Source organism: Paramormyrops kingsleyae, chromosome 23, assembly GCF_048594095.1.
Source record: "Paramormyrops kingsleyae isolate MSU_618 chromosome 23, PKINGS_0.4, whole genome shotgun sequence".
Taxonomy (NCBI): domain Eukaryota; kingdom Metazoa; phylum Chordata; class Actinopteri; order Osteoglossiformes; family Mormyridae; genus Paramormyrops; species Paramormyrops kingsleyae.
Window position 1 is genome coordinate 24,181,099 of NC_132819.1, and position 27,194 is coordinate 24,208,292.

The 27,194-nt window shown below is 46.1% G+C and overlaps 2 protein-coding genes across 7 annotated transcripts in view; one reads left to right on the plus strand and one right to left on the minus strand.

Annotated features, from left to right (window-relative positions):
* The window catches only part of glcci1a (glucocorticoid induced 1a), a 28,436-nt gene extending 19,518 nt beyond the window's left edge, over positions 1 to 8,918 (plus strand). For both annotated transcript variants that reach the window (XM_023809746.2, XM_023809747.2), the window contains 5 exons: positions 4,101 to 4,211; positions 4,425 to 4,574; positions 5,101 to 5,311; positions 5,694 to 5,814; positions 6,092 to 8,918. In XM_023809746.2, the coding sequence (XP_023665514.1) occupies positions 4,431 to 4,574; positions 5,101 to 5,311; positions 5,694 to 5,814; positions 6,092 to 6,407 (792 nt within the window). In that variant the 5' untranslated portion in view covers positions 4,101 to 4,211; positions 4,425 to 4,430 and the 3' untranslated portion in view covers positions 6,408 to 8,918. The remainder of the gene's footprint in view (positions 1 to 4,100; positions 4,212 to 4,424; positions 4,575 to 5,100; positions 5,312 to 5,693; positions 5,815 to 6,091) is intronic.
* phf14 (PHD finger protein 14) overlaps positions 7,992 to 27,194 on the minus strand; it is a 75,865-nt gene continuing 56,662 nt past the window's right edge. For 4 of the 5 annotated variants that reach the window (XM_072705499.1, XM_072705500.1, XM_072705498.1 and 1 more), the window contains 2 exons: positions 23,966 to 24,075; positions 23,085 to 23,929 (listed from right to left, as the gene is read on the minus strand). In XM_072705499.1, coding sequence (XP_072561600.1) covers positions 24,001 to 24,075 — 75 coding nt within the window. In that variant the 3' untranslated portion in view covers positions 23,085 to 23,929; positions 23,966 to 24,000. Of the gene's footprint in view, positions 10,036 to 11,038; positions 11,225 to 23,084; positions 23,930 to 23,965; positions 24,076 to 27,194 lie in introns of those variants that run through there. The other variant, XR_011984912.1, reaches the window with a different exon arrangement.

The following is a 27,194-nucleotide window of genomic DNA, read 5'->3' on the forward strand; positions in this document are numbered from 1 at the left end:
TGTTTTATCGCATTTTCATGTCTTAGGCTTTCGTACATTTGCACAAATACCCAAGATTGTCTCTACTTTGTAGGTCATTATATTTTACAGCAAACTCAAAAGTGTACATCTGAACCGTAATACGACACTGCATGTGGGAATTTGTCCCAAAAAAGTACACTAGAATTATATAATTTTAGACGGCGTCTGGAGATGTCATCTAGAAGGTAAATAAAGTGCAGGGCTGCTTATTTGAAATACACGTTTTAGAAGGGAGAGATTTTACCAGCCACTCTACAATTTAGTATTTCGGAGCTGAATTCTTCTTTTTTCAGGCCAATTACGTGGAGGCAGCGATATTAATCATGTTAGAACATTAAGACCGTGCAGTGTGATCTTGATATGTATAATCAACTTAATGTGTCGATTTAATCACTTTTTAATACGTAATACAACACATAATTTGCCTTCCTATAACCGCAAATAGAGCAGACCAAACAGGAACAGGTGACAGCTTACTTGTATACATTTTTTTTAAATTTTCATAAAGCGTGCTAATATGTGGTTGCAATGTGCATGTTAGCAAAAGCGAATGCGGTAACTTTGAAAGGTAACATTGTACTGTCGTCACAAATTTGTGCCTCAGCACTAAACTGAACTTTAGCCATTTAATGAGTAACTGCTAGCCCTTTATATCCACTTAAAATGCGTGTGCAAATTTACTTGGTTACAACAAAACCTTGGCTTTCACTTACTGGGATATTCTGAGTTGTTAGGTTCTAAGTTAAGTTGAACCCTTTATTTCAAGAGCTAATGTCTTGTCTACAGAGGCATATCTTAGTAGAATAAAATGACTATTTAAAATCATTTACGGAAACGTGGTCTATGAACATGTTTGTTCACCACAATCTTGCGTTTTGTGGAAGTTGGGATTTTATTTTATTTGCCAGTTTTTTCCCGAAAAACTGTTCCACTGGATCTCTGTCGTCTGTTCTTGTTTTCAGTCACTGGTTACCATAGTGAGATTACCACGGTAAATTGTTAACAAACACAGAGTTGTTTTTGACACCGCCCACACAGGGAAAATAACACAAACACAAGTGCACAGATCGCGCGCGTTGGTACATTTTCAGATATTACCATTTTGTTTACTGAATTTTGCCATGTACAGTTGAAGCTTAACTAATTGCACAACCCCAATTAGCATATTCTTCTTTTTAATGTAAATTATTATTGACGTCACACTTGCCTCTGTCTCATTTTACACACATCTTCTAACATCCTGTATATCCTTGTTTATTATTGAGATTTCCCAACGGGATTTTTTTTAAGTTGTGATAGCGCCCTCTGTTGGCGATTGTCTACACATGCACTGGTTTTCAAACCTACCCATTGCTGCAAATGACCTACATCACAAGGTCGGTCCTAAGCAGCCCAATGCTAGGAACAATGATGCCGTTTCTCTCTATCCAGAGGCGTCCCCATGACTCCAGACTTCTTCCATTAGTAGCACTGGGACTCATTGCTGAAAATTTTAGGAGCACCAGCACAAAATATAGGCTCTCGGCTTAAATTGACTGCAGTGTAATGCAATGTAACACATTATTTTTTTCCCTCACATCTTAACTGTAGTACTGATAAATGTTTTGGTAAGTAATGTACAATTTACAAAAGTAACAATGTAATGTTTTTAGAGGTAAGTGATGCTCTAAGAGGAAAAAATCATCACGTTTTATGGTGCTTTTTAAAACCATAAACACGAAGTTTGTTTCATTGTCACCAAAGGGCCGAGCGAGAGCGAGAGTACTTATGGAACAGACACATGGTGATGACATACTGTGCAGAATCACCACCAACCCACGTTTGTGATGATGATGACAGCCTTGTTAGCGCTCTACTCCAATCACACTGTATCGCCTTCAAACACACGGCAACAGTCGGGTATTATTTAGATTTTATCGATTCCAAATCTGATTCCAGTTCTGCTCATGAAATCCAGTTCTTATCGATTCTTGGTTCCAGTTATAATACAGATTCAATACAGATGTTTGTTTCAAAAACAAAACACTGCATAAATTCTCTTTTCAGAGTTCAGCTTCAACTTTTAAAACAAGGCAGTTATGAACCACACTCTGAACCTTGGTTGTCAGTTTGACCCTGATGTCAGTCATACTTTACATTTCTCTTTAATCTGCCTAAACAGGATAGTACACAGGTTTTGGGTGTTAAATGGTAAATAAGTCTGGCCTATGGGTTGAGCAACAGGCAATTATGGAACTAACTACTGGTTTATAGTCTTAAGTATTTTCAAGATGCTGGCTTGGGTCTTATATGACCAAAGTATGAAATAGCAGAATGCATCATCTAATGTTTGATGCCGCCCAAGCATTACACTTGAAAACTGAATTTCTACTGTTAACTTAAAATATAATTTATAAAAAATGTGTGTGTAGGACTTGAAAGTGGAACCCAAACTCAGATGTCTTATCAAATTCCAGATTCTTAAATTTTTAAGCCTCGCTCTCTCCTGGTGTTCCCCGTGACATGGCCTTAAAAAATAATAAATAAAAAATAAAGAATGGCAAGTCGCATTGGTGCCAATTTAGTCGTGCCGTCTCCAAAAATGGTCACAATCTGGAACCCTGGTTCCTTATTTGTGCTAAACCAGATTTACCGTTGAACTTAAAGGTTGCCCCTTCAATTGATGAAGGGTAAAATTCTTCAGGAAATCTTGGGGAAAATGGCTCTACTGTTTTTAGTGAGTATTGGTCTTATGACTAACCCCCTCCTATGGCTGAACTCTTGCCCCTGGCTTTTTGCGCAGGGAAACCCCAGAGGTTTTCTGCTGTGTGTCTGAGGTTTTCACCTCTTCATATCGTTAGGGTGTTTCTTGGTGCTGTTCTCCATATCCCCTTATATCTGCTATTTTAATTGGCAGTTTCAATAATATGAATATACATGATTGATATGTCAGATACTTTCTCTGTTCCTCATTTTTTAAATTGAATTTCAGGGTCCTGGAGGTTTATTGGCATGACCGTAAAGAAGTTTATCATTGAACAGATGACAGTATTAAGTACATCTAATGAAATAAAAGTAAACCAAAAGCATCACAACAGGAACAGCATGCTTTAAGCTGATGGTACCGTCTTGAAATGCCACATTATTACGATTAATGATATAATTTGATGGCTTTGCATGCTTCCCCTGTTCATGTAAGTCTCCTCAGACTTATGCTCATTTTGGTGTAAAACTATGAAATCATGCGTCAGTGTGCTAGTTTGGTCTAAAGTCACCCGAGTACTTGCCGCAGCCGCCCAATACACCAAAGTATTTGTTGACCCGACCATTAGCATAACGTGTAGCTAATCACTAGCTCATTAAATTATTTAACTATGTTAATTAATTGAGCTGGTGGTGAAATTTAAGAAATACACTGAATGGCTGAGGTGCCCCTGAGGAGAGGTTTGGGAACTGAAGCTGTGTTCATCTAGCCATCCAGCAAGATATCAGTAAGTTTTTGGAGAACAGAAGAAATTATTTTGTTTGTAGTTACTCTGTTCATTTACTTATATTGTAATGTTAAAGTGTGTGTGTGTGGTTTTTTTTTTACATATACACTTACTACCCAGATAAATAGCTTTAAACATTTTCTGACTTTGGTAGTCTTTTGTACGGTTCTGCATTGGATTCTCTGGCATAACTGACCATGATGCATCCATTCCCATGAGTCTGTCTGCTTCACCATCCAGATTTCTTTCCTCATTAGTGTAGGTGTGAGCTCTGAAGGCGTCCGGTCCGCTTATTTTCATGTTGGTCCCGTGCCTGTAAAAGTGCTAAAGTAGCCACAGAGGATGATTTTCCACTGGGATCAGGGCTGATCCTCTCACTGATCTATTGTGATTCTCATTACTGCACATGAGAGTATAAATTACATCACACATGCTTGTTCTCTTGGCTATTTTTAGCCCCCTGTGTGACAGGACTCTTATTTTGATTCTTCTCTCTGTCTGTCCTTTTTCATTGGTTAGATTTCAAAGCAGATTTGTGCACATGCCAATCACAGGTATTGCTAGTGTCGTTTTCAGCATTTTCATAATGCATCATTTCTGCCTCCCCAGCAACTCCAGTGCGGTAAGCAGGGTGGTCGACACAGCAGGGAAGAGCAGTTTCTTTCGCCTGAACGGGGCACACAGACCACGCAGGCGCCACCTGCTGGCAGCCACACCCAGGTGCGTGTGTGACCCCGCCCACCTGCCCCACCCCAGTCCTCTGATTGGCTATGAAGGCTGCATTCTGGAAACAGGGAAATGAGAGCTGATTAGCGGGGGTGGGGTGGGGTGGATGTGTTGCAAAGCCCCTTATATGGTTACACTGTGGCGGCACTTTTAACCTAAATGTCAGTGCTTCTGTTTGCCGCCCCCCCCCCCCCCACCCCCCCACAGCCGTCCATGTCGAGGTCTGCTCAGATGCCGCTGTCCAACATGACGGTGCCCAAGGCCTCCATGTCCAGAGTCCCCAGCAGTATGGAGGGCATCAATCACGAGCTGGAGAAGGTGTTCATCAAGGATAACGGCGACAAGGAGGAGCTGAAGGTGCCGGAGTGGCGTGACCCTCTCCTATACGCACACACACGCACAAAGGCTCTGCCAGTCATGAAATTTCCCGTTCAACATAATATATAAGGAACATTCACAGTGGGAGTAAGTGAGTATTAGACAGGTATCTTGTGAATGTCAAATATGTACATATACCAGTGGTCGGACTGGAAATGGACTGGGGGGAGGGGGCGATGACGATGATGGGTATTACAGAGCCATCTGTGGACCCCAGCAGCGTGAAAAACCGCACCAGTCTGATGTGTTTTTTCTGCTGCTTCTAATAACTCCTGCTTATGAATATGGAGTGACGTCTCCACAGTGATTTTCCTGGTACTTCTCAAAGGTACAATGGCAGCATAATCACTCCTGAAAATTCCACGCACAGGTCTGAGTTGGTCTCCATGGTGCCCCCCACCCCTGCCACACTCCCGGCCTTTTAGTGCATATGAAAGGTGTGGCCTGTTAAATCCAGCACAGCCTATAAAATGTCACTGATTTGTCATTTGCCCCCCTTTACCAGGCTCTGGAGGTCCCCGATGGGCGGCGTGCCCCATTCCCCCCCCAGCATCGCAGCAGCAGTACGCGCAGCGTGGACACACAGGTGCCCCTGGCTCCAGGCCGCTCCAGCAGCTGCTCCAGCCTGTCGCCCTGTCCCTCGCCCGCCTGCCCCCTCGGCTCCCACGATGGCAGTCCCTACTCCACAGAGGACCTGCTATACGACCGTGACAAAGGTCTGCCCCATATCCCCCCGCCCCCACTGTCCTGGAACTTGAACCTAGTAATGGCCAAATGAAGCCCAATGAACCAATTGCTGTATTTTCTGACCCCACTAGATGGTGCTCTTGGTTTGCTTTGTGTTATGTTTTGAGCACTTTTTCCTTTTTTTTTTTTTGAAAACAGCACCATCTAATTGGTCAGCAACATCACTACCCGAACCTCAGCATTGGGGTTTTTTTTTTTTTATCCAGTTCGTGTGACATGGCTAGTCACCATTTCCACATAACATCACACTAACAACATTTCCAAGTGAAGGAAGCTGCAAACACAGCTTTGGAAATTACCTCGGCCCTCAGTCAATGACCTTTGATCTCTAACCCCCGTTGTGTCCAACAGATAGCGGCAGCAGTTCTCCCCTGCCCAAATTCGCCTCCTCGCCCAAACCGAACAACAGCTACATGTTCAAGCGGGAGCCGCCCGAGGGCTGCGAGAGGATCAAGGCCTGTGAGGAGGCGCCGTAAGTACGGGCCGGGATGCTCCCGGCTGGGCTGCCATCCAGGACAGGGATTATCAATTAAAGGATTTTAATTCATTTTAACAAACCTCTTGGGGTGATAGGGGATGTCAACCCGTAATTGCACTGTACTGTGCCTGCTTACAAACATCATAGGACTGTGTTTAGGTCAATGATGACCACCTAGTTCAGTATCTGTTATTGAGTTAGTTTCCTCATTCTCTCCGGTTTTGGACATTAACTGCTTCCTAATGACAGCCTTCGCGGTTCCCCACCCCAGGTCCCGGCAGTCAGCCGCCCCCCCACTCTTCTCCTGCCCCGACAAAAACAAGGTGAACTTCATTCCGACTGGTTCCGCCTTCTGCCCTGTCAGACTCCCTGGCTCCTTCTCCAGCTCGGTGTCTGACCCTGATGACGAGGCCGGCCCCTCTCCTGCTTCTGCCCCGGCGGGCTCCGAGCCCCCGCTTTCCCTCAGCCAGGTCTCCACCAGCACCAGCACGGATGACCCCCCAGAAGTGCCCGCAGAATCCCCGACTGAACACCAGGGGGCAGTGTCGGATGTGGCCGCCGAACCTCAGAACTCTGTCACCAGCTAGTCTTGGCCAGAGCGGGATTCTGGCTTTACTCATTGCCGCCTCCCGGCCTTACCACCCCCCCCCCACCCCCGCACCTCAGGCCTCACAACACCCCCACCCCCACCCTCCACAACAGACCACCAATTTGTTGAACCCCCACATTCTGCATGGCATAGCAACAATATCGAACGGGGAAAAAAAAATAGTGATCGTAGCATATTCTTAAGCACTGTTGTCAGGGAAGCTGTATACTGTACATGATAAAAATATATTCCTCTCTATGAGCTACTCTGTAAGGAAACGATATGTTGCCATTTGTGGTTAGGAGGACAGACGAGACGCCTTTACTTTGGGTTCTAATGGGATGGGTGGGGGGCATGAACCTGAATCTGGTAGTATGTTTAAGATAATTTGTGTCATGTGGTTTGTTTCAAAATCCACAGTATGAATAAGCTCTATATAAAAAAAAAATGCTTGTTTAAATTTAAACAAAAAAACAAACTGCGTATTGCTTTGTCATGTATGTAAACAGGGAAGTAAGACGTATGTTTCAGGCTTATAGTCATACTTTAGTCCAGGTTGTGTGTCTAAAAGAAAAGAACCAGGAAAAGGGCAAAAACAGAGGAAGTTGAGTGAAACTTGGCCTTGCTGTCGAAAAGTAACCCGCTTCAGGAATCCCAGACAAAGCGATACCTCAGGTAATCGGGCTTGCGTGTCCATGTGGGGACGGTCGGGGTTTGTACCTGAGCCGGGAGGAAGACGGGTACCGCTGATGCAGCCAGGATTTCCTCGCAAGGCTCCGGCGCTCGCCCCGCCTTTCCCGTTGGGTGCGGGTAACCCCAGGGCGACCTGTAGCTAGAGGGTCACGGGGGTGTGGCTGGGGAGACCCCGAGGACGGAAATGGCCGAGAGCTACGGAAAGCATGGGAAGGCCAGCGGGGCCTGTCTGTAAGATGGCGAAGATGGCGGTCCTGTAGCGGGATCCGGTTCCCGGGCCGAGCGAGGAGCTCGAACAGAACACTGTCGCCATGATATGTTGGAAGAAATTAGGTCAACAGAAGGCAATGTATAGACTTCCAGTTAATGGAAAGACGTGTGCAGTGCCGGTATACTTGCATGGCACCAGTAAGCTAGGTCTGCTTACCGTGCGATTTTACTGGCCCATAATCGAAATATATAGGGTTCTGTAATTCCATGTACGGCATGAGGGGGCAGGTGCCGAGTGATGTTGGAGTGGAACACGACCCCACCGCATGACAGAACAGCACAGAGAACAGCCCTTTACTAAAGCTTAAGTCAATAAACAAGCAAAAACACCGTTAAAAAGTTTGCTGTAGAGAAACATTATAATGACCTTTGAAATATCAGAGAATGAAACAAAATGACGACTGAAACGGCCTGAATTAGCACAAGTTGAGTAAACCTGTTTTACCCTACACCTTTAATGTCAGGCCAGGAAAAAAGCCTCGGTTTTTGTGACAAAGACTTTAATCGGATAATAAAAATAATGACAGTCTGAAGTATTAGTGGGGAGGGGGAACAAAATTTTTTTTACGAAAATTCCTAAACTGACGGCTCGACCCTGTTTAAATTTTTCCCTTCAAAATGACCAGTTTTGTCCAGAAACAAAGAATGTAACGATATACACAGTTACATAACTGTTAACATGTAACCTCACTGTTGATGTTTTAACTTTGCTAGCTTTGATTATGGAGGACAACTTTTCTCAGGCAGTGCTGGGGCGGCCAAACTGTTGCCCGGTTTGCCCTGAAAACAGATCTCAGTCAATCCCTCCTCAGCCCCAGACATACTCATTACTGTGGAAATATTTTTATGTAAAAAAAATAAAAATACATTAGAAAGCTCAAATGTATTTTTCAACTTTTCGTGTTCAGAGATGGCTTTAATGTGGATTGATGCAATATTTTTTGTCGCACTTCGTTAAGGTGATAGTTTACCCTTAACATTACACTAAGGTAAACTAGATCTGTGCAATAATACTAGTCTCCACTTGGGAGTGACGTTTATAATGTAAATTTAATTTCTCAATTAAAAAAAAAATATATATATATATATCAGAACCCATAAATCTGCCATTTCATTGGTCGGTACCTCGCCGGCTGATTCTGCGGTTGCCGATGTGTAGACCAGCGCACTGCTAAGAGGAACGTGCTCACATTTGACCTGCGATAAATTTCCAGTCGCCCATAGCAGAAAAAGCTAAGTAGCTTGCGTCTCCTCTGGCCGTTACTTTTACTACCTATAGAGGTCACTGTAATAAAATCATATACTGGTGATGTGAAAACATTGGGTTGTGCTATGTGAACATAGTTTGTTTTTGGAGCCCTCTAGAGGTAAAGGTGGCCCCTGCAGGGTCTGGTCTGCGATCTTGCTTGAAGTTTGTACTCGGTTTCCGCCATTACTGCTAAACCACTGCGTTTCCAGCTTCGCCTGCATGGGGCGCAACTGTTTTGTACATTTCCGCACAGAGCTCTTGTGTCTTTATTTAAATAAAGTTATTGGAAGAACCAAATTTGCGTTACTCAGACTCTTTCAACAGTGTGGTGACTTCGGGGTAAGTTTTCTTTTGGCAATGAGTCACAGGTCAAGAGTCGTGAGTCATTTGCACAAAAACAAGGTTATATTTGTTGTTGTTTTTTTTTTTTTTTTTTTGAAGAAGGAAATCTCACAAAAAGTTCTGTCAGAACATCACCAGGAACACGTGTAACATGCAAAGTCGTATCAGCCATTTGAACGTTGACTAGTGAAGCGTACAGGTCTATGAAGGAGCTGAACTGCAGCTATAAAGTGATTGTGACACCCTTGATTTTGTACACTGATTTCAGTAGTTCAGTGGCCTGTACTACGAAGCGGGGTTACTGGCTTATCGGGGTAACTTGTTGGATTTAAGGTAGTCTGGGCAAAATGTCAGTGAGCGAATATGAAGTCCATTTAAACTGTGGTACCTTAAATCCGACAAGTTACCCCGATAAGCCAGTAACCCCGCTTCGTAGTACAGGCCACAGGTGCGAGCAAATCAGATGTAGAAGCTTAGAAGCTTTGGGTCATTGAAGTGGCTGCTGCAAGTTCTGTGCGGGACGGAGTTTGCGGCTCGCAGACATGGCACCACCTCACCCAGTCACTTAGATCGGGATTCAGACACCGACCAGTTTTCACGGCATAGCAGAACAGCAGTGATAAATCACTGTTGCATCACCAGAACATGGTGGTTGATTGAACACGACTGTTGCCAAGTCTGCCTATTGTGACTTTGGATTTTCCCTTATGCATTTTTGCATTTTTGGCTTTGTTTTTATTTTGAAGTTGTAGTTCTGGGGCCTTTTAACCTAATCCAAATTTTTTATAACATATTGATCCTTTGAGGAAATCCAAGTTCTAATGACAATCACACTACAGTGTGTGGGGGCATGGTGGGTAGCACTGCTGCCTCTCACATCCGAGACCGGGGTTCAAATCTCCGCCAGGGTTCCATGTGGGGAGTCTGAATGCATCTTCCCCCCCGTCCACTGCACCTCACAGGACCTGGCACTGTGTGTTTCCTCTGGCTACTCCTGTTTCCATAGTGCCTGTGAATGTGCCCTCTGATAGGAGGGTTGTTCCCTGCTTTGTGGCCATAGACTCCAGATCCCCTGCAGACAAGCAGTTATAGGAAATGGATCAATAAAGTTAAAAGTGTTTAATTTGTCATACTGTCCATACAATTGCCCAAAATAACACTATTTATTCACTGAAATCCTCCAGGATTTCCATTACTATTGTATGCATGTTTACAAGCAACACAAAATATGGCAAACACAGGGTCAAACTGTGGTCCATGTGGTCGTGTATAATGGGCTGATACTTGGGCTTGATTTTTCCATTCTACTTTGCACAGTGGGCTGACGTTGGGCTTGCTTTTGTCCTGTGAGACTTGACAGCAGCGTTTATCACTCGCGCAGTGTGCAGTTCTGAGCTACACCACAGATGTTGCATTGTTTAGGTCACATCTCAGCCAGAATCTTCTAAATGTTTGACTTTACATAATTCACTGAAAGCTTGCACGCGCTAATATTTTATACTATACTGTAGAGGATTGATTTCAAACTTTCAGTTTAAAATCTGGTGCCTCCTATGAAAACTGAAAAGAATTTTCCCAGGTTTTCTTGCGAACATTCCCTTGGGCTATTTGCTAAATTTGATAGACCATTCTTCATCTAACGATTCACATATGAAAAGTTATTGTGCTACTCTGGAAATACACAATACGCTTGATGCCGCCGGGGAAGGATTTCTGACAGTCAGGTCTCTACCAGCCCTGACTGTCTTAGCAGGATTTGACTAAATGAACTTTATCTCATATCTACCAGGCTAAAACACCACAGAACGTGAAGCAGCCACTGAGAGCACGAGGCACGCTAAGCTACATGCTAACGCTAACCTGGCAGAGTGTAAAATCACTACCACTGATACTTTCACATGCAGGCATCCGCAAACAGCAAATGAGAGTGACATGGTCACAGGGCTTAGCACTGAAATTCGACGGCCTATTTCACCGAGTTGGGGATACATTGTAGCAGTTTACAATACATGTGAACTGACGACACAGCGGTCCATCCGACACAGTGAATCGACTCCCACGGGAAGCAGACTTACCCTTTACAGAGCTGAATATACGGAGCTCCTGTTGGGTCCAGACAATTGTGCGACTGCCTAGCAGACCAGATGTAGAACATTTATAACTGACGCTGAGAAGGAGATGTGAAGTTTGTCCAGGGAAGCGATCTTAGATGCGTCCTCTCCCTCTGGTCACTGCCGGTGATAATAGACTCAGACCTTGCCCTGCGGAGACAGATCAGATGCTGGGTTCCGAGCATCTTCAAAATCACTGCTCCCTCTAGTGATAACAAAGCAGAAGGCAGCTGCATCCCTAGCGCAACATGGAAGCACTGAAGTCACATTTCTCACATTAAAGGAATTGCGATTTAAATAGAGAACTGCAAAAGAAAAAAGAAAACATTATTACATAGCAGTTCCATTATGTGCACACAGCCATTTGATAACTGAAATGCTCACCCAAGAATTATTCAATTGATAATTAACAAATGGCACTAGATATTCAATTTCCACCAGATACACAGACCTGCATGTCAAATGCATGCTGAAGTGTACAGAAGGCTGTGGCTGACTACAGTTAATTGTTTTTGGTGGCGGGAGATATTTTTTTAAAGAGATATCTGACTGCAGCTCATCACAAGCTTCTGTAGGATGGGGGGCAGATGGCTTTTCGGGGGACCCCACAGTACCCTTTGAAATATCCGCCCCCCCGCCACATTGACCGTCGCCTCAAGATCAGGGGAGGCAGGGAACAGCCACATTAAACCAGCCTTGCTGCTGTAAATTCTGAGTAAATGGGGTGTGCTTGTCAGTTGTCACCCCCCCCCCCCCCCAGTGCTGCTCCCACCCCCACCTAACTGATATCATCACCCACGAGAGGCACCTCTGGGAGCCTTCCTCGGACCTGTAGGGATGACATCACCATGTTCACTTGAGGAAGTGGGTGTAACCCCCCCTGCCCCAGGAGGTGCGGCAGATGAGACTCGCCGGTCACACATTTTCACCTGCCTCATTATCTTTGCTTTTTGATGGGGGGTAACTGGGGTAACAGACCCATTACAGAACTCCTTAACGATGCAGACATCGACTCGTTTGCTAATGGTAGACTTTCTAAGCCATATGTCCTTGTGCATCATTTATCAAACTCGCCAAGGGTGTGGGGCTCTGCGTAAGGCTTTGGACCTATAAATGAATATAAACACAGAAACTTCTGACCCCAAGTGCAAAGCCTTGCTGGGAAGCCCCCCCTCCCCAACATTCATTTCTTTAAGGAAGGCTAAACGTCCAGCATGGGACACATAGACAACACACATCACCATGTCTGTAACACCAGCACTGGGGAAAATAACAGCGTAATCTCCAAGGACTACAGGAAAAATGACATAAAAAATAAGGGATACAAGACTGAGGGGTGAATCAAGAACGCTGGAGCTCACGCTGCACCAATGAGCAGCCCCCAGGCTGACGAATCACACCATGGGTGAGACAAACTGGGAGCCCCCCCCCCTCCAGGCCCCCTTTTCTACCAAAGACAGTCCAGTTTGTATCTCTGCTCTTACACATCATTGCCAATGGCTGCCAAATGGCAGGAATGTGCAGATTGCACTGACAAACCCATAGAAAGTCTTACTTGCTTAGCTTTTAATCTCCAAAAATGTAATCCTGAATATTCATGGGAGCAATTGAGGTTATGTGCAATTCAGGGTAAAAGAGTAAAGCCCGTACAAGGACTCACAAAGTTCTGTTTACAACCCCTGCTCCACCCCTCCCCATAATCTAAATCTATTACAAACAAAGCTTGATGATAATTAACTGGCTGGATGAGTCATATTACTCATATTAAATTTACAAGAGAGCTTCTGAAGATCTACAGACACAATGCACACCTGCGGGCCACAAATGGTTTAAAAACATATTATATTAACCATCAGGGAGGACAGACGAGCAAGAACATATCTACGCTGATGCTGTATGTGCGTAAACTGTACCGTCCATTAACACGTGACCATGCAAGTGCATCAAAACATCGACCACAAGATGGCAGCCTAACACTGAAAAATGGTCCCATTGTAACTTGCTAGCCTGACAAAACGACGAAAGTCTCTACCGTGGCAGTTTAAAAGAATACATTATGCGACAAAAATACTTTTTAAATAGTGTCACATTCAACAATTAACCATTTATCGTGTTGTGAAATGATCTACGTCGGCGGCATGAAAACAAAGTGTCACAAGAAAATTGGAAATTATTGGTGTTTCGTATACAACACAATACACAACATTAAATTCTTATTAACTACATAATTATTCTTTCATATGAATAGCTTAAATCTTGGCCCGGTGCTTTTTGTTGAAAGACATGTCCTGCTCAGAGTTTGGCTGTGTTTCAAGTCGGTATAATCGGATTTGAGTTTTTCTCCTCTAATCTCACCCCACCGCCTGGAACAAAGGTAAGACCCCCCCTTTCAGAATCACATTAAGAAGCAAAAAGCCGCTTGTAATCTCCAGGATTCTTTTTCTTTTTCTCCCCACGTATGAACGCTTCCCCATTCGTCATATTGAGAGACTGATAATCACTTTTGTTTGTCTTGTTTTTTCTTGCTGTTTTTTTTGTCTAGCTCTGGATTTATCTGCTCGTTCGGTACTGGGAAAGTGCTATGAAGTAAAAGAATGACAATAAGAATAATTTATCAAAAGAGGCTTGGCTGGGGGCACCGGGGGCGGTTCCAGGGGTCAGAGACGTGCGGGAGGGGTGGTGGTTGTGAAAGTAAAGAACCTGCTTTTCGTTAAAAGCAACCGGGGCTTAAACCCCGTAAACCCCAACCCCGACACCGCTAGCGAGTAGAAAGACGACGGAAGTCGAATGATTGAATTACAGCATGAAATCGGAATTGTCGGCCCTCAGCTCTCATCCGCGACACATCAGGCTCGCGGACACACGTGCATGAATACGTGGCGCGTGGGGGCCGGTGTCGCATGTCCTCCTCCGGGAGACTCGCTGCTTACTCGCCTTTCAGCAGTCCTGCGAAGCAGACAATTACAAAATAAATAAATAAAATAATATTAATAAACAGCCCTTTGTCACGCTGCCTTTTCAGCGCTGGAAATTAATTTATGGTAATTAAGCTTTATCGAATAGCGCTCAGATGTGACTGACATTAGATTCGTGCCACACTGTTTGTGGCATTTAGCAGAAAATCCCATCCTGAAAACAAGTAAGCTGTGGCGACCTGTGCGCTTCACAGCCCTTGAGGGGTCAGACCGCGGCTTCGGCGTCAGCTCTGGGTCTGCGGGAACTTTCCTACAACAAAGCGAATGATCGGTTTTAGACAATGTCCCAAACAGTTCAAATATAATTCACTCCCACAAAATCGAACATTCCTTTCAACATTGATAATCCATTCATTTTTACTAGGTAATTGAAATAATCTCTTTTGACCTTTCCAAAAGTCCAAGTTTTACAAAACTGTAGGCATATATTAGAATATAGGCCTATGCATATTGCATATTCTATATAGATAAGTAGAGGGATTCATTACTGTCTTTTTGAAAAACACACCCTATGGCAATGCTGTAGGCGTGTGTGTATTATATATTTTCTCTCACCCAAATAAGTGCAGAACATCAAGGGAAAGAGAACAGCGACAGAAAGGCGGGTTAGGGGAGCGCCGGCACGTCTCCAGGCGGCTCAAACCAAACCGCGGCTGCTGGGGGAGACGATGCCCCTTTCCTCACCACAGCGCGCTCAGCTCCTTACAGTGTGTGTGTGGCGGGGGGGGGTTAGGGTTAGGGGAGCGCCGGCACGTCTCCAGGCGGCTCAAACCAAACCGCGGCTGCTGGGGGAGACGATGCCCCTTTCCTCACCACAGCGCACTCAGCTCCTTACGGGGGGGAGGGTCAAGTCTGCAGCCACATGGGCCACAAGTCTGTAGTGACCTCTGGGATCCTCTGATATTTTTTCCTCACTCTGTATGTGAACTACACATACCACTTATTTTTCAATATTACTAGCAATAAGTTTAAGAACATTTAAACACACATTTAGTAAAAAGTTAACTTATGGTTTGGGGGTTACATATTTATCAGGACTGAAGAGTTGCATGGACATTTCTGGGCCTTTTAACGCTGCGAGGAACGTGACTGAGTCCGACGGCTTCATTTTCACACAGGATCTACACTGCTGGGCACTCTGCTGTGTGGGGGTTGGGGGGGGGAGGTTGAGGAAAAGGTGAATTACAATCCAGCTCATCACTGTCACCCCCACACCAGAGTAAAAGAACTATAAGATAAAAATAAATAAATAAAAAAACTTAAGCAGCACTGCAGCTGATTGGTGAACTCATTAGCCAATGGCATGTCTCTCGTGTGTGTTCATTCTCTTAAATAAGCTTCCTGGCCTGGATTAATAATAAACTCAACACAGAAGACGAATTGTTAATTTAACAGTTTTGCAGAGTAAGCATTCTGTAGAGTATGTTTTATTAAAACTGTGATAATTTAAAATTATATAATTTATAAACTTGTAATATTATTTTGGAATATTTCAGGAAATGCAAATCATTTGGTTTAGAGGCTTTATCATAAGAAATAGGAAAAAAAACTACTTAAAGTGGATTTATTTAAAAGCTTTTTCCTGTCATAAATGTGATAACCCTGTACTGGGATCAATGTGCGCCCACTGTACACAAACCACTCAATCTGGCTGCGATGCAGTGGGACACTCTGGCTCTGCTGCGAAGCAGCGTATGCGCAGACGGCCATCAGGCAGACACATGGGGCCATGCGGCAGTACCTCGGTCACTGCTGTGCTCACAGCTCGGGGTCCTGCTGGTTTCGGGGGGAGGCAGGTCACTCTAATTTCCTGATGAATCTGAGCCATCAAAGGATTTTTATAGGGTCGGGAATGAACCCAGCGCCATTGGAGGAGCGCGCCGCTCGTAAACAAGCGTTAAGTGGCAGGTCGACCAATCAGCCGGAATGTATCTGCAGCATTACTTTCGCCTGTAAAATCTCCAGTGACCTTTAAATATGCGGCGAGCTGGGCGGCGCCCCCCACCCCCCCCCCCCCCTCCTGCCGCAGGTTCCCCCTCGATTGCTTAAGGCTTTTTTTCCCTTTAAATGATTTGCTTTATCTCACGTCACAGAACGAACTCCGGAAGAAAGTGCCTTCCTTGTGGCAGGCCAGTTAAAAGCTGCAGATGGATTAGCTCTGTGCCGTTAAGGTCAGAGAAGACATTGTTTAAGATTTCAATCGTAGCTATTTGAAGAGATAAATCAGTATTTTAGAGGCCTATCAATATCCTGAAAAACGTTGCAGAGCTACTAATATATTAAATTATACTTGCGTCCTTTTAATGGTATGTAATACTGGATTAAAGATGCCATTTCGGTCACAATGAGATCTTTAATAACATCCATAATTACAGGTATTTAGAGTTGGATGTCTGATCATTTTTGACAGAACCTTCAGCTGTAACCTCTTTGTGGGGGGGGGGGGGGGCGGTGAGAAAAAGCCCTGCTATTGGTGGACAGAAGGAGGGAACAGCACACTTGGTGAGTGTGCTTGCAGAAGCATTCTATGACACATGCACTGCAACTGAAAGCACTGCATTGTGGGAGATCCAGAGAACAGAACTTAGGGTTGTTGATAATAGTACACTATGTTAACCGCAACCCTGTACTGGAAGATGGATGTATGTATGGAATAAGAGATTACTCAACATCACAGCCGGCATTTGGAGTCAATCTGTTGATCTATCCTGTTTGGTACCAAAGGGATTAAAGGTGTTGATGAGAAGAGAGAGTAGGTATGATGTGACGAGACATTTTCAAAGTTGACAAGTTTCAGATGTGACCTGGGAGGGATTGCTTTTCCCACCTGCTACAGCAACAGGCATCATCGCCCTCCAGCTGACACTCGGAAGAGTCTCAGTCAAAGTCATGGTCTGCAGTCTTGGGATACTGAGTGGCTTGCATAACCAACACCTCCTAAGAGGTCTGCTGCACCAACATTCTCCTAATCTACAATAAATACTACATTGACACAGCACACTCATGCTACCACTCTACATCGACACAGCATGCTCCCTCTGCAGTTTACTATACATCGACTAAGCATGTTCACTGTAGTGTGCTGCTCTACATCGACACAGCATGCTCCCTCTGCAGTTTACTATACACCGACTAAGCATGTTCACTGTAGTGTGCTGCTCTACATCGACACAGCATGCTCCCTCTCTCCAGTTTACTATACATCGACTAAGCATGTTCACTGTAGTGTGCTGCTCTACATCGACACAGCATGCTCCCTCTCTCCAGTTTACTATACATCGACTAAGCATGTTCACTGTAGTGTGCTGCTCTACATCGACACAGCATGCTCCCTCTGCAGTTTACTATACATCGACTAAGCATGTTCACTGTAGTGTGCTGCTCTACATCGACACAGCATTCTATATCCGGACAGACTCGCGGAAGCAAAGCTTTAGATGATGTCGATAAAGAGGAAACAGCTTCGGTCTCCTCCTTGTCTTTAATGGCAGACTAGACAAACATAAACTGTGGTTAAAGCAGTTTGCTGTAGACCTTCAAAGAGGGAAGGTGGATTCGGCCCAATAACCCACAGCCAGAGCAATTAGATTACACATAATTTAGAGAACGTGGACCGACCCCCCCCCCCCCAACTCCCATCTCCTCAGGAAGCAGTCAAATGTCTTGATTTTAGGAGAGCTGAGCAGAATGTTGTTCAGCTGGCAGATGGTGCTCAGGAGCCAGCGGATAGAGCTTCACACTAAACAGCTTCTTTAACCTTGCTAGGACGTAAGGAGGGGTGTGGGGAGATATCCACTAATTTGGGATGGGACATTCCACCATTCTGCCTAAATGTTGACCCATAATTAAGCAGAATTTCCACTTACTTTCACAGACATAACCAATTTAAGAAAGATAAAGATTTCAGAAAAATATTTTTTCAAAACTACACACTTCAGTCAGAATGTTTACAGTCCTGAATCAGATTCTTCTAGATTGGTGGGGGGGGGGGGTGGCAATCTTATCCGCAGAGGACTGGTATGTATGCAGGTTTTTGGAATAACCTTTAGCTGGTCATTGGTATTGGTATCAACTCTTCAGCCAGTCAGTCCTCTAATTAGTAATCTAATTAGGGAATTGCAGTGAAAACCGACATACACTACAGCTCTTTGTGGATAAGATTGTCCACCCCTGTTCTAGAAGTCCTTCATCAGGCAAGTTCAGGAATAATCAAAGTTGAGCACATGCACACGTATCATGTACACAAAGTAAACCCTAGATAAGCAGCTATGCTTTTTGACCCTCAACAGGAAATCATAGAGTTGCATTGCCTTTGGCTGAAATCACGTCTTCAAAATACATTTGAGGGCTGAACGTCAGCCTTGTGAAATGTCACTGCTCGCGGAGAGGAGGCACTAATGATAAACCTTTCTTCTGAAGACACAGGGTGAGATGCTCTCCTGAGAGCGCGACACGGCATCGATGGGGGCTTCCTCGTGTTCCTGGGAACACAGAGGAAAAATTGCCCCTTTGCTGTAGTCATCTGGCCGAGAGTGTTGTCTTGTGAACATCCTGTTCGCGCATTCGCTCAGGGTCATGCTAGATGAAATATCCAAGTTATTTTGCATCTAAGGGAGAAAAATGGGCTCAGGTTTACACCAACGTACAGCATATTACCACTTCCTGGCTGATATGGTACAGATTTATTTTCGAAACTATTTTATTGCTTAAAGTTCTGTAGTTTCCTCTTATGTGCTGCTTTCTGGTCACCTTGGATAAAGCAGCCACTTTGGAAAGAACAGTAACAATGCATGATAGTTCCTGACACTTACACTGAACAATTTTGCAAACTTCTAGATCCAGAAGTGAAAGTCTATGGTGTCTGGACAGCTTCTCCAGCTCTTGAGCCCCACTGCAGAGCCTCTTGGGTGCCTCTTAAAGTCCGAACGGCAGCGGCACAAGTCATACCAGCCGTGCCTAATTTCCACTCTACGGGAGCCATTGGGCGGAAAGGTCTCACCCACACCGATCTGGCTGAAGCATCCCGCAGTCACATAGTCAGCTGCAACGCTCATTCGCCCATTATAATCTGTCTAACTCCCCCCCCCCACCCCTTTGGCATAAAGCTGCATGAGTGCATAATGCAGCAAGGCTGGCGCAGGCCGCTCGGCCCACTGCACGAGTGCCAAATGCAGCAAGGCTGGCGCAGGCCGCTCGGCCCACTGCACGAGTGCATAATGCAGCAAGGCTGGCGCAGGCCGCTCGGGCCAATGCTGGCGTGATAGCATCTTTCTGGCAAGGACTTAGCTTTCAGGTAAGGGCGTTCTCTCTCCAGATAAGGCCTGTCGAGTGGCATCCAGCATCAGTAAAAGGCTGCCCATTTATCACTCTGCCCGAGTCCAGTCGTCTGCTCTTGCTCGTTTACGACCTGGATCTCGCCGCAAGGGCGAAAGGGTCACAGGGAATGATGGTGGCCAGCATCTGGAGATAGGAGCTCGGAATGTGAGGGGGTTAAAACTTCCTACATCTCCTGGGATGGGTGTGGGATGGGTGTGGGATGGGTGTGGCCAGTGCCGAGGAAGCTGGGAAACAAGGAACTGGGGTCAAGAGGGCATTAGTTGAGATTTTGTTAGGCACTTACATAAGAATCAATCGCTGTCATTCGCCTGATTCAATTTCTTTCTCTAATATTTTCCCTGCTTGCTTATCTTAGTAAAAACCCATTTAGGTGATATTTCCTTGCTAGGACTGTTAAAATATTTTCAATCAGATTTCTTTTTTAAGGATTTAGTCACAGACTTTGATGCCATTAGTAATGTATTTCGGCAGAACTGTGGTTTGATAGGATATTAAATTAAGGTCCTGTTCCTAACAAAGCATTGTCTTGAAAAGGAATCTTGGGTACTTTTAGGGTTTGTACTCAGCTTGTTAAAGTTGATACAGGGTTTTTAAATGGGTCCAAAACTTACAGCATCGTAGGCGATTCAAAAAGTCCTCAGACCTACTGGACAGAAAATGCCTCAGTTTTGCGAAGGATGGGAAATGAGTAGTGGCCCTGTCGCCTTTTTCAGACTCCCCCCCGCACCCTCGACCTGGGATGACGTTAGAAAACATAAACGCAGTTAACGAATTATGCTGCTGATTTCTTACGGCATTAGCGGCAGAGAGACTCATATGTCTCTTTTACGTTTACACAGCTACAAACGGGTAAGTCACTGTAGCACACGTTCAGCCTCATTGGCCCCCACACAGCAGCCGGTGAGCATCACTCCTTGGGAGAACTATCCGACATCCCCCCCCCCCCCCCCCATGATCCGCGATCCATTTAGAAAGGGAAAACAAAATGATGCATTTACATGAAGACTATGACGACGACGAAAACAAGGAGCCGTCCCCACCCTACCTTGTAGCACCCCCCCCCCCCCCCGCCGTGATCCCCCCCAGGCTGAGGAGCAGGAAGTAGTCCATAAAGCTGTGCCCTGCCTGTCTGAATTACACCACTCATAAAGCAGTAATAGGGAGACAATCAGCGCAGTCCATCTATAAGCCCCTGCAGACTATTTACCGTTTTATGTGGGTGTAAATTTGACAGGTACCAAGGATAATGAAAACCCCGGCCCCCCTTTCAGCTCTCTGGGCCAGAGCGAGAGGCAGAAGATGCGCCTTGAGTTACGGAGGGGCGGCAGGGGGCGGTTGTAAGAGGTGCATGCCAAGCGCAGGATGTCCAAACTATCGACGCGGGGGTTGCAGGAAAAGGCCCCGGGATCCGGCTGGGGTTGATACCGTTCCGCAGGGCATTCAGGCTATTAGCCTGATTTGTTAAGAATTCCAGTTAGAGACGCCCTGTTTAATGTCCGCAGAGGGTCTCATTTGCGTGGAGTGTTTGTGTTAAAAAATAACAACTCACCACTACCGTTGTGTGACATGGAAACATCTTGAGAAAATACACAGCTGAATCAACTGGCCATTTCGCAATACACAAGGCCTTCTGGCTACTGATAAAGTCACTATTGTACCTTTAAAGGCTCTCCTTTGACAGTGTCTATAACTACCATCCGACTGCACGTGTACCTGGGTATATCTGGGTATATCTGGGTATACAAAACCGCCTCTTTACTGTGTCCTTTTTAGGGATTTTGTCAGAACAGATCAAGCAGCGAAAGGTCAACTGGGCTCATTTTCAGTCATAATTTTGATTTATTTTTCTGCTAACAGCAGCGACTAGCTACTATGATTATGAAGTTCACAGACGAAGGGGGTTATTGAGCAAGTAACTCCAGCGATTAGTACTGTACTCCTGGTACATGATCCGGCCCCAGGATGACCAGTTCTGGTGACATCAGTCTCCCACCACACACACACACACACACACACACACACACACACACACACACACACACACACACAGACACAGACACAGACACAGACACACACACACACAGGACAGCTTAATTCACGCCATTCTGGTAATCGTGAAACCTACGGAGTGTGAACTTATTTTCATTGACATCAGAAACAGGTAAAAGGGACAGTAAATGGTCACCCAAAACAACCACATGCTGCCTGCAACGCATGAAGGGACAACAGTTTGCATACATTTGCAAACTAGCATCAGTTAAAGGATAACTATGTTAACAGATACATTCAGATGATTGACAACGCAGGTCAATGGGGCCTCTGTGGCAGTGCGGCGTGGTGCTTTCACTGTTACGGGATCATCTCCAGGGCTGTGGGACCAGTTTGTGCTTCATCTTCTCCCACTGATTCCTCGTGCAGTGGAAAGGTTTACGTGAATGACAGGTGTGTATGTGTACCCTGTGATGGACTGGCGTCCCACCTGAGCTGCTTTCAGGGAGGAGCTCACCCCGGCCCTGTAATGGACGTGTGGTTTTATATACGTACGCGCACAGTTCTCTCCTTTGTTTACGACTTCACATCACAGCTGTTCTTTGAACAAAGCCTCGTCTTTGTCTTTCCCTGCATCATTAGCAGCCACTTAGTATGCAGAAGGTGTTTAAGAAGGAACAGCCCAAAAGAGAGGGGAAAAAAAAACAGGAGAAAAGCACACGGGAAGTTGGCGCCAATGTGGGCAGCACCGCCATTAAAGCGCCGATTGCTGTTATTATGGTCCTAATGACATCCGGCAAAGGGGGCCTGCTGGGCGGAGCGGCCGCTGTGGTCTGCAGGCGCACGCCGCATCATCAGAGCCCATCAATTTTGCATGTCTCCTTCTCTGCCCCCCCCCCCCAAACCCCTTTTCAAAAAATTCCGAAACCCTTAAGAAAACGTCTTTCACGGTTCAGCGGTCCCGCCATGGTTCCTTGCTGCCTGGGGCACAGGAGCGGGTAAATTGATAGTTCGTTTTGAAACAAATTGGAACCCCGCCCCTCGGTGAATTAATAATCCAGAGGCCGCTTCCCCCCCCCCCATTTCATTGGAGTATGTGGGTATACATGGCTACAAGGCCTGCACTAACACGTCAAGCGGGACCACAGACACAGACCGCCTGGATTAGTAGAGACCAAGTCACTGAGTGCCCAGCATTACGCATCCACTGGACTGACGGGGGGGGGGGGGGGGGGGGGGGGACACAAAGTCACGGCAGCTCAGGAGTCACGACTATAAAAACAACAACAGTGACTTAACAGATACCTGTTTTTATGGCACTTTGAAAACGATTTACTGCAAATATAAAATCAGCAAGCAACCTGCATGTAGTGTGTGTAGGATTATTTGGGGGGGGATGGCTACAGTAGCAGGGTTACATATGAGTGATGATTGAGAGTTTATGTTGGGGGGGGGGCATGGTTTTAGTGGTGGAATGTGTTTCATTGATTTTTTATTTTTTAGATTATTTCTGCTTAGCAAGAAAGTTATGGGACCTATTTATACAGCTGACAGCAGCGACCTGCTCCTCACACGAACGTCCCACATCAGACGCGGCCTGAGCACCTTCAGATGACTAACCCCTTATTAAATATACTTTCAAGTCATCTGGGGCGTGCAAGGTACTTCTGACCCAGTCGATTGCAGATCTTCAGGAAAACAGCCCAAACTTTCACAACTATAAAGTTTATTAGCAATTTAACATGTACAAAGTATCTAAATACTGACTCTTAGGTGCTGTTTAGCATCTTGGGTACAACAGAGCAGGCGTAGTGTACTGCCATCAAAAACAAAATGCAGAGGACTCTGGGAAACACAGGATTTTAAATGTATCGACACAAACAAAGATGTTTTCATCAAAGGTCAAAAAAAAAGATCAAACTAAAAGGGGCAGGTGTACACTGCAAGATCATAAACAGTGCAGAAGGTTAAGGAATGAAGGCAAAAACAGAAAGATACACAGTGTCATTCACATTCTGTGATCACAGCCATTTTGGTTTACCTGCACACTTCCCGGTAAAAGTCATCAGTGCTTTAACCTTATAACAGGTTATAACACTGCAGAATGGAGGATGGAATCACTTCTGAGATTCCGGGAAAAAGTAAAGCGTTTGACAACCGAACTCAAGGACAGCATTTAGCCGGAGGTATAAGACGCATGCCACGGCGGCGGGCTTGGGCACCGCAAACCATGAGGTACCTGCTCTAGCTGCCCCCACTACCGAATTCTACCGTACGATTCCTGGAAAAGGAATGTATGTACAAAATAGATTTATTATCCCCCCACCACTAACATGACATTTAAACCAAGCTAATTCCGAGATACGCAGCATCCCTGCAAGACGGCCTACACAAGGAGCAGCTGAAGGTGAACGCAGATTTGCCGGAGCTCGTCGGTGATTCTGACGATACACCGGTTACCGCTAACAGACGGCGGCTGGCTCTGATGACCTCATATTCTCTTTACAAAACCCTGACTACAAGGAGCACACGGAGCTGATGTCTCTTTTTATGAATATATATATATATATATATATATATATATATATATATATATAGAAAGTTTCATGTTGAGGTAACGGCTGTTCAGTTTGGAATTTCCTGCTCTGCAACCTCTTCTTTGACTGAATCTTCCTCTTCCTCGCGCCCATCTTCCTCATCCTGCAAAAAACGGAAAGCCCCACTGTAACCATCAGAAATGAACATAGCCAAGAGAAAATCATAACACACAGACTGGAAGCGGGAGGAGCCGGCAGTGACTGACAAACTCGTCTGACGCATCTCTGGCTTCAGAAACCGTAGCAGCCCGGTAGCCTTGGCACGAGCGACCGCAAACTCACGGAAAAACCGTAAAGCTTCCTGCTTGAACGACGGGCACCGAACAACGAACCCTACACACTCACTGTTACCTCACTCCTGATCTCGTCCAGATCACGCCGATGACAGGCTCCACACCCTGGCAGAGGACCAGAGGACCCTGCCTCACACAGCTGGGACTGAAGTGCAGCTGCCTATATTGTACCAGAGCATCCCAACAAAATGGGCCTGACTGACGAAATTACATCCTCCGTTGAGAAGTTAAATGCCTCCACCCTACACCATGTGAATCCCGAAGATGGAAATGGCCTGCTCCCCCCATATTATCCATAGCAAACTGACCCCCCCCCCCTCCCCAGCCCAACCTGGGGCTCTGGTAACAATGAAGGAATTCTTCCAGGTATTTAAAAGGATTATGACTCTTAAATCAGGTTAAAATGAGTAGTGTTCATTTACTCAGCGTTTTTCTTCTCTAAGCCCCCCCCCACACACCCCCCCACACCAAGCCTTTGTGTCCAAATGACTTTTGATAAGTGGCTCTCTGGTGAAAAATGTTTCACTTTTTCCTGAACCCTGGGTACCTTCCCTCCGCCGGCCGATAGCGGCACATAAATTTTAGGGGGGGGGGGGGAGGGGGCGACATTCCATGAACCCGGCTGCTGCATCGCCCGTGCCATCCACCAAATCTTTCTGACAAGCCTGCCAATTTTCCAATTACTTGTGGCCCCATACGTTATCCGAGGCCCAGTCAGCTCTTAAATGGGGAACAAGAGAGGGGGCCGGACCGGCGCATGCTAACAAGCTCATAAAGCCCGAGGAGGGGGGGGTCTTTTTCTCCCCCCCGACCTCTGATTTACCACCCCACCCCCAGAGACGAGGTGACACCATAGGCCGTCGGGCCGCCTGCCTGTTTGCCATCTTTCACCGTGCCTGGTGGGGGGGGGCTTGTTCTCAGTCCTGAAATATGACAGGCAGTGGGAGTGGCCGACGGCTTGGTGCACCAGTGTATATCCAATTCACAGCGAAAGCAAACACTTAAAGAAATTCATATCTACAGGAGAGAAAAAAATCTAATCTTCATCTGCTTTCATGTGCCTGCTGTTCTACCTTCCGGAAAGTGCCGACCCCCCCGGTAAGATTGCTTTCCATTAGAAGCAAAGATCCATTCATTGCACTGTCAGACTCGGGCTGTGGGGGGGGGGGGGCAGGGGTTGTAATAAAACTACTGTTCAGCAAACTTTGGACTTAAGGATACATCTGAAATGCTAAAAATCCCAACATGCCATATTAATCATAACACTTTCAGCCTCATCTTGCAATCCTTCTGCGCTTTTGAGGGACGCCTACAGCTGAAGATCTTCCCACCAACAATTCCAGACTCATGGATCAAAGGTTACATAAAAGGACACCCTCTGACCTGGAAACTGGAGTACTTTAAATATTGTATTTTAATATAAAATTTCACACTGTGGAACAGGTTAAAAAATGGTAAAATCAGGAAGAATACATTTCAGCGCTGACTGTTTACTGTGTTTCTCCAACACAAAACCAGGTAGGCCTGCCTCCGCCTCCAGAACCGATCCAAGGCTTGAGAACTGGTGCATGCAGAGAAGCCATTGTACATGTCACTGGTGCACTGAGTCATTATTTTTCCACTTGTGGCCTTTCTGTTGGCTTTAACGAGTCTGGCCATTCTCCCCTGACCTGTCTCATTAATAAGGTGCCACAGAACTGCTTATGTATTATGTATTTTAATCACACCACACTCTAAACTAGACTGCAGGATGTGAAAATCCTCGGATGGTGACTGTTTCCACCACAAAGGGCATGAACAACCAAACCACATTTAAAATCACTCTGATCAGGTGTCTAAGCTGTTCTAATGCTTACCGGCACTGTAAATGACCCTCTCGCCCCTGAGCTGTAAATGACCCTCCCGCCCCTGGCTGCGCTGTAAATGACCCTCTCGCCCCTGCCCCCACTCTGTAAATGACCCTCTCGCCCCTGCCCCCGCGCCGTAAATGACCCTCTCGCCCCTGCCCCCGCGCCGTAAATGACCCTCTCGCCCCTGCCCCCGCGCCGTAAATGACCCTCGCGCCCCTGGCTGCGCTGTAAATGACCCTCTCGCCCCTGCCCACGCGCTGTAAATGACCCTCTCGCCCCTGCCCACGCGCTGTAAATGACCCTCTCGCCCCTGCCCACGCGCTGTAAATGACCCTCTCGCCCCTGCCCACGCGCTGTAAATGACCCTCTCGCCCCTGCCCACGCGCTGTAAATGACCCTCTCGCCCCTGCCCGCGCGCTGTAAATGACCCTCTCGCCCCTGCCCGCGCGCTGTAAATGACCCTCTCGCCCCTGCCCGCGCGCTGTAAATGACCCTCTCGCCCCTGCCCGCGCGCTGTAAATGACCCTCGCGCCCCTGGCTGCGCTGTAAATGACCCTCTCGCCCCTGCCCACGCGCTGTAAATGACCCTCTCGCCCCTGCCCACGTGCTGTAAATGACCCTCTCGCCCCTGCCCGCGCGCTGTAAATGACCCTCTCGCCCCTGCCCGCGCGCTGTAAATGACCCTCTCGCCCCTGCCCGCGCGCTGTAAATGACCCTCTCGCCCCTGCCCGCGCGCTGTAAATGACCCTCTCGCCCCTGCCCCCGCGCTGTAAATGACCCTCTCGCCCCTGGCCACGCGCTGTAAATGACCCTCTCGCCCCTGCCCCCGCGCTGTAAATGACCCTCTCGCCCCTGCCACATGATTTGCTTGCGTTAAAAAGCATGTATGTCTAATAAACTGGTTCATCGGCGTATTAAATTCTAGCAGCTTCTGTTAATTGGATAGCCAAAAGAGTGAACAGGCTAGTTTTAAAAGTGGATTAAGTAAGAAGCACCATCTGATTTATTTTTATATAGCGCCTTTCACAATGGTCGCCACAAGGCGATTTACAATGGGTGTGTTGTGATACATTCCTAAA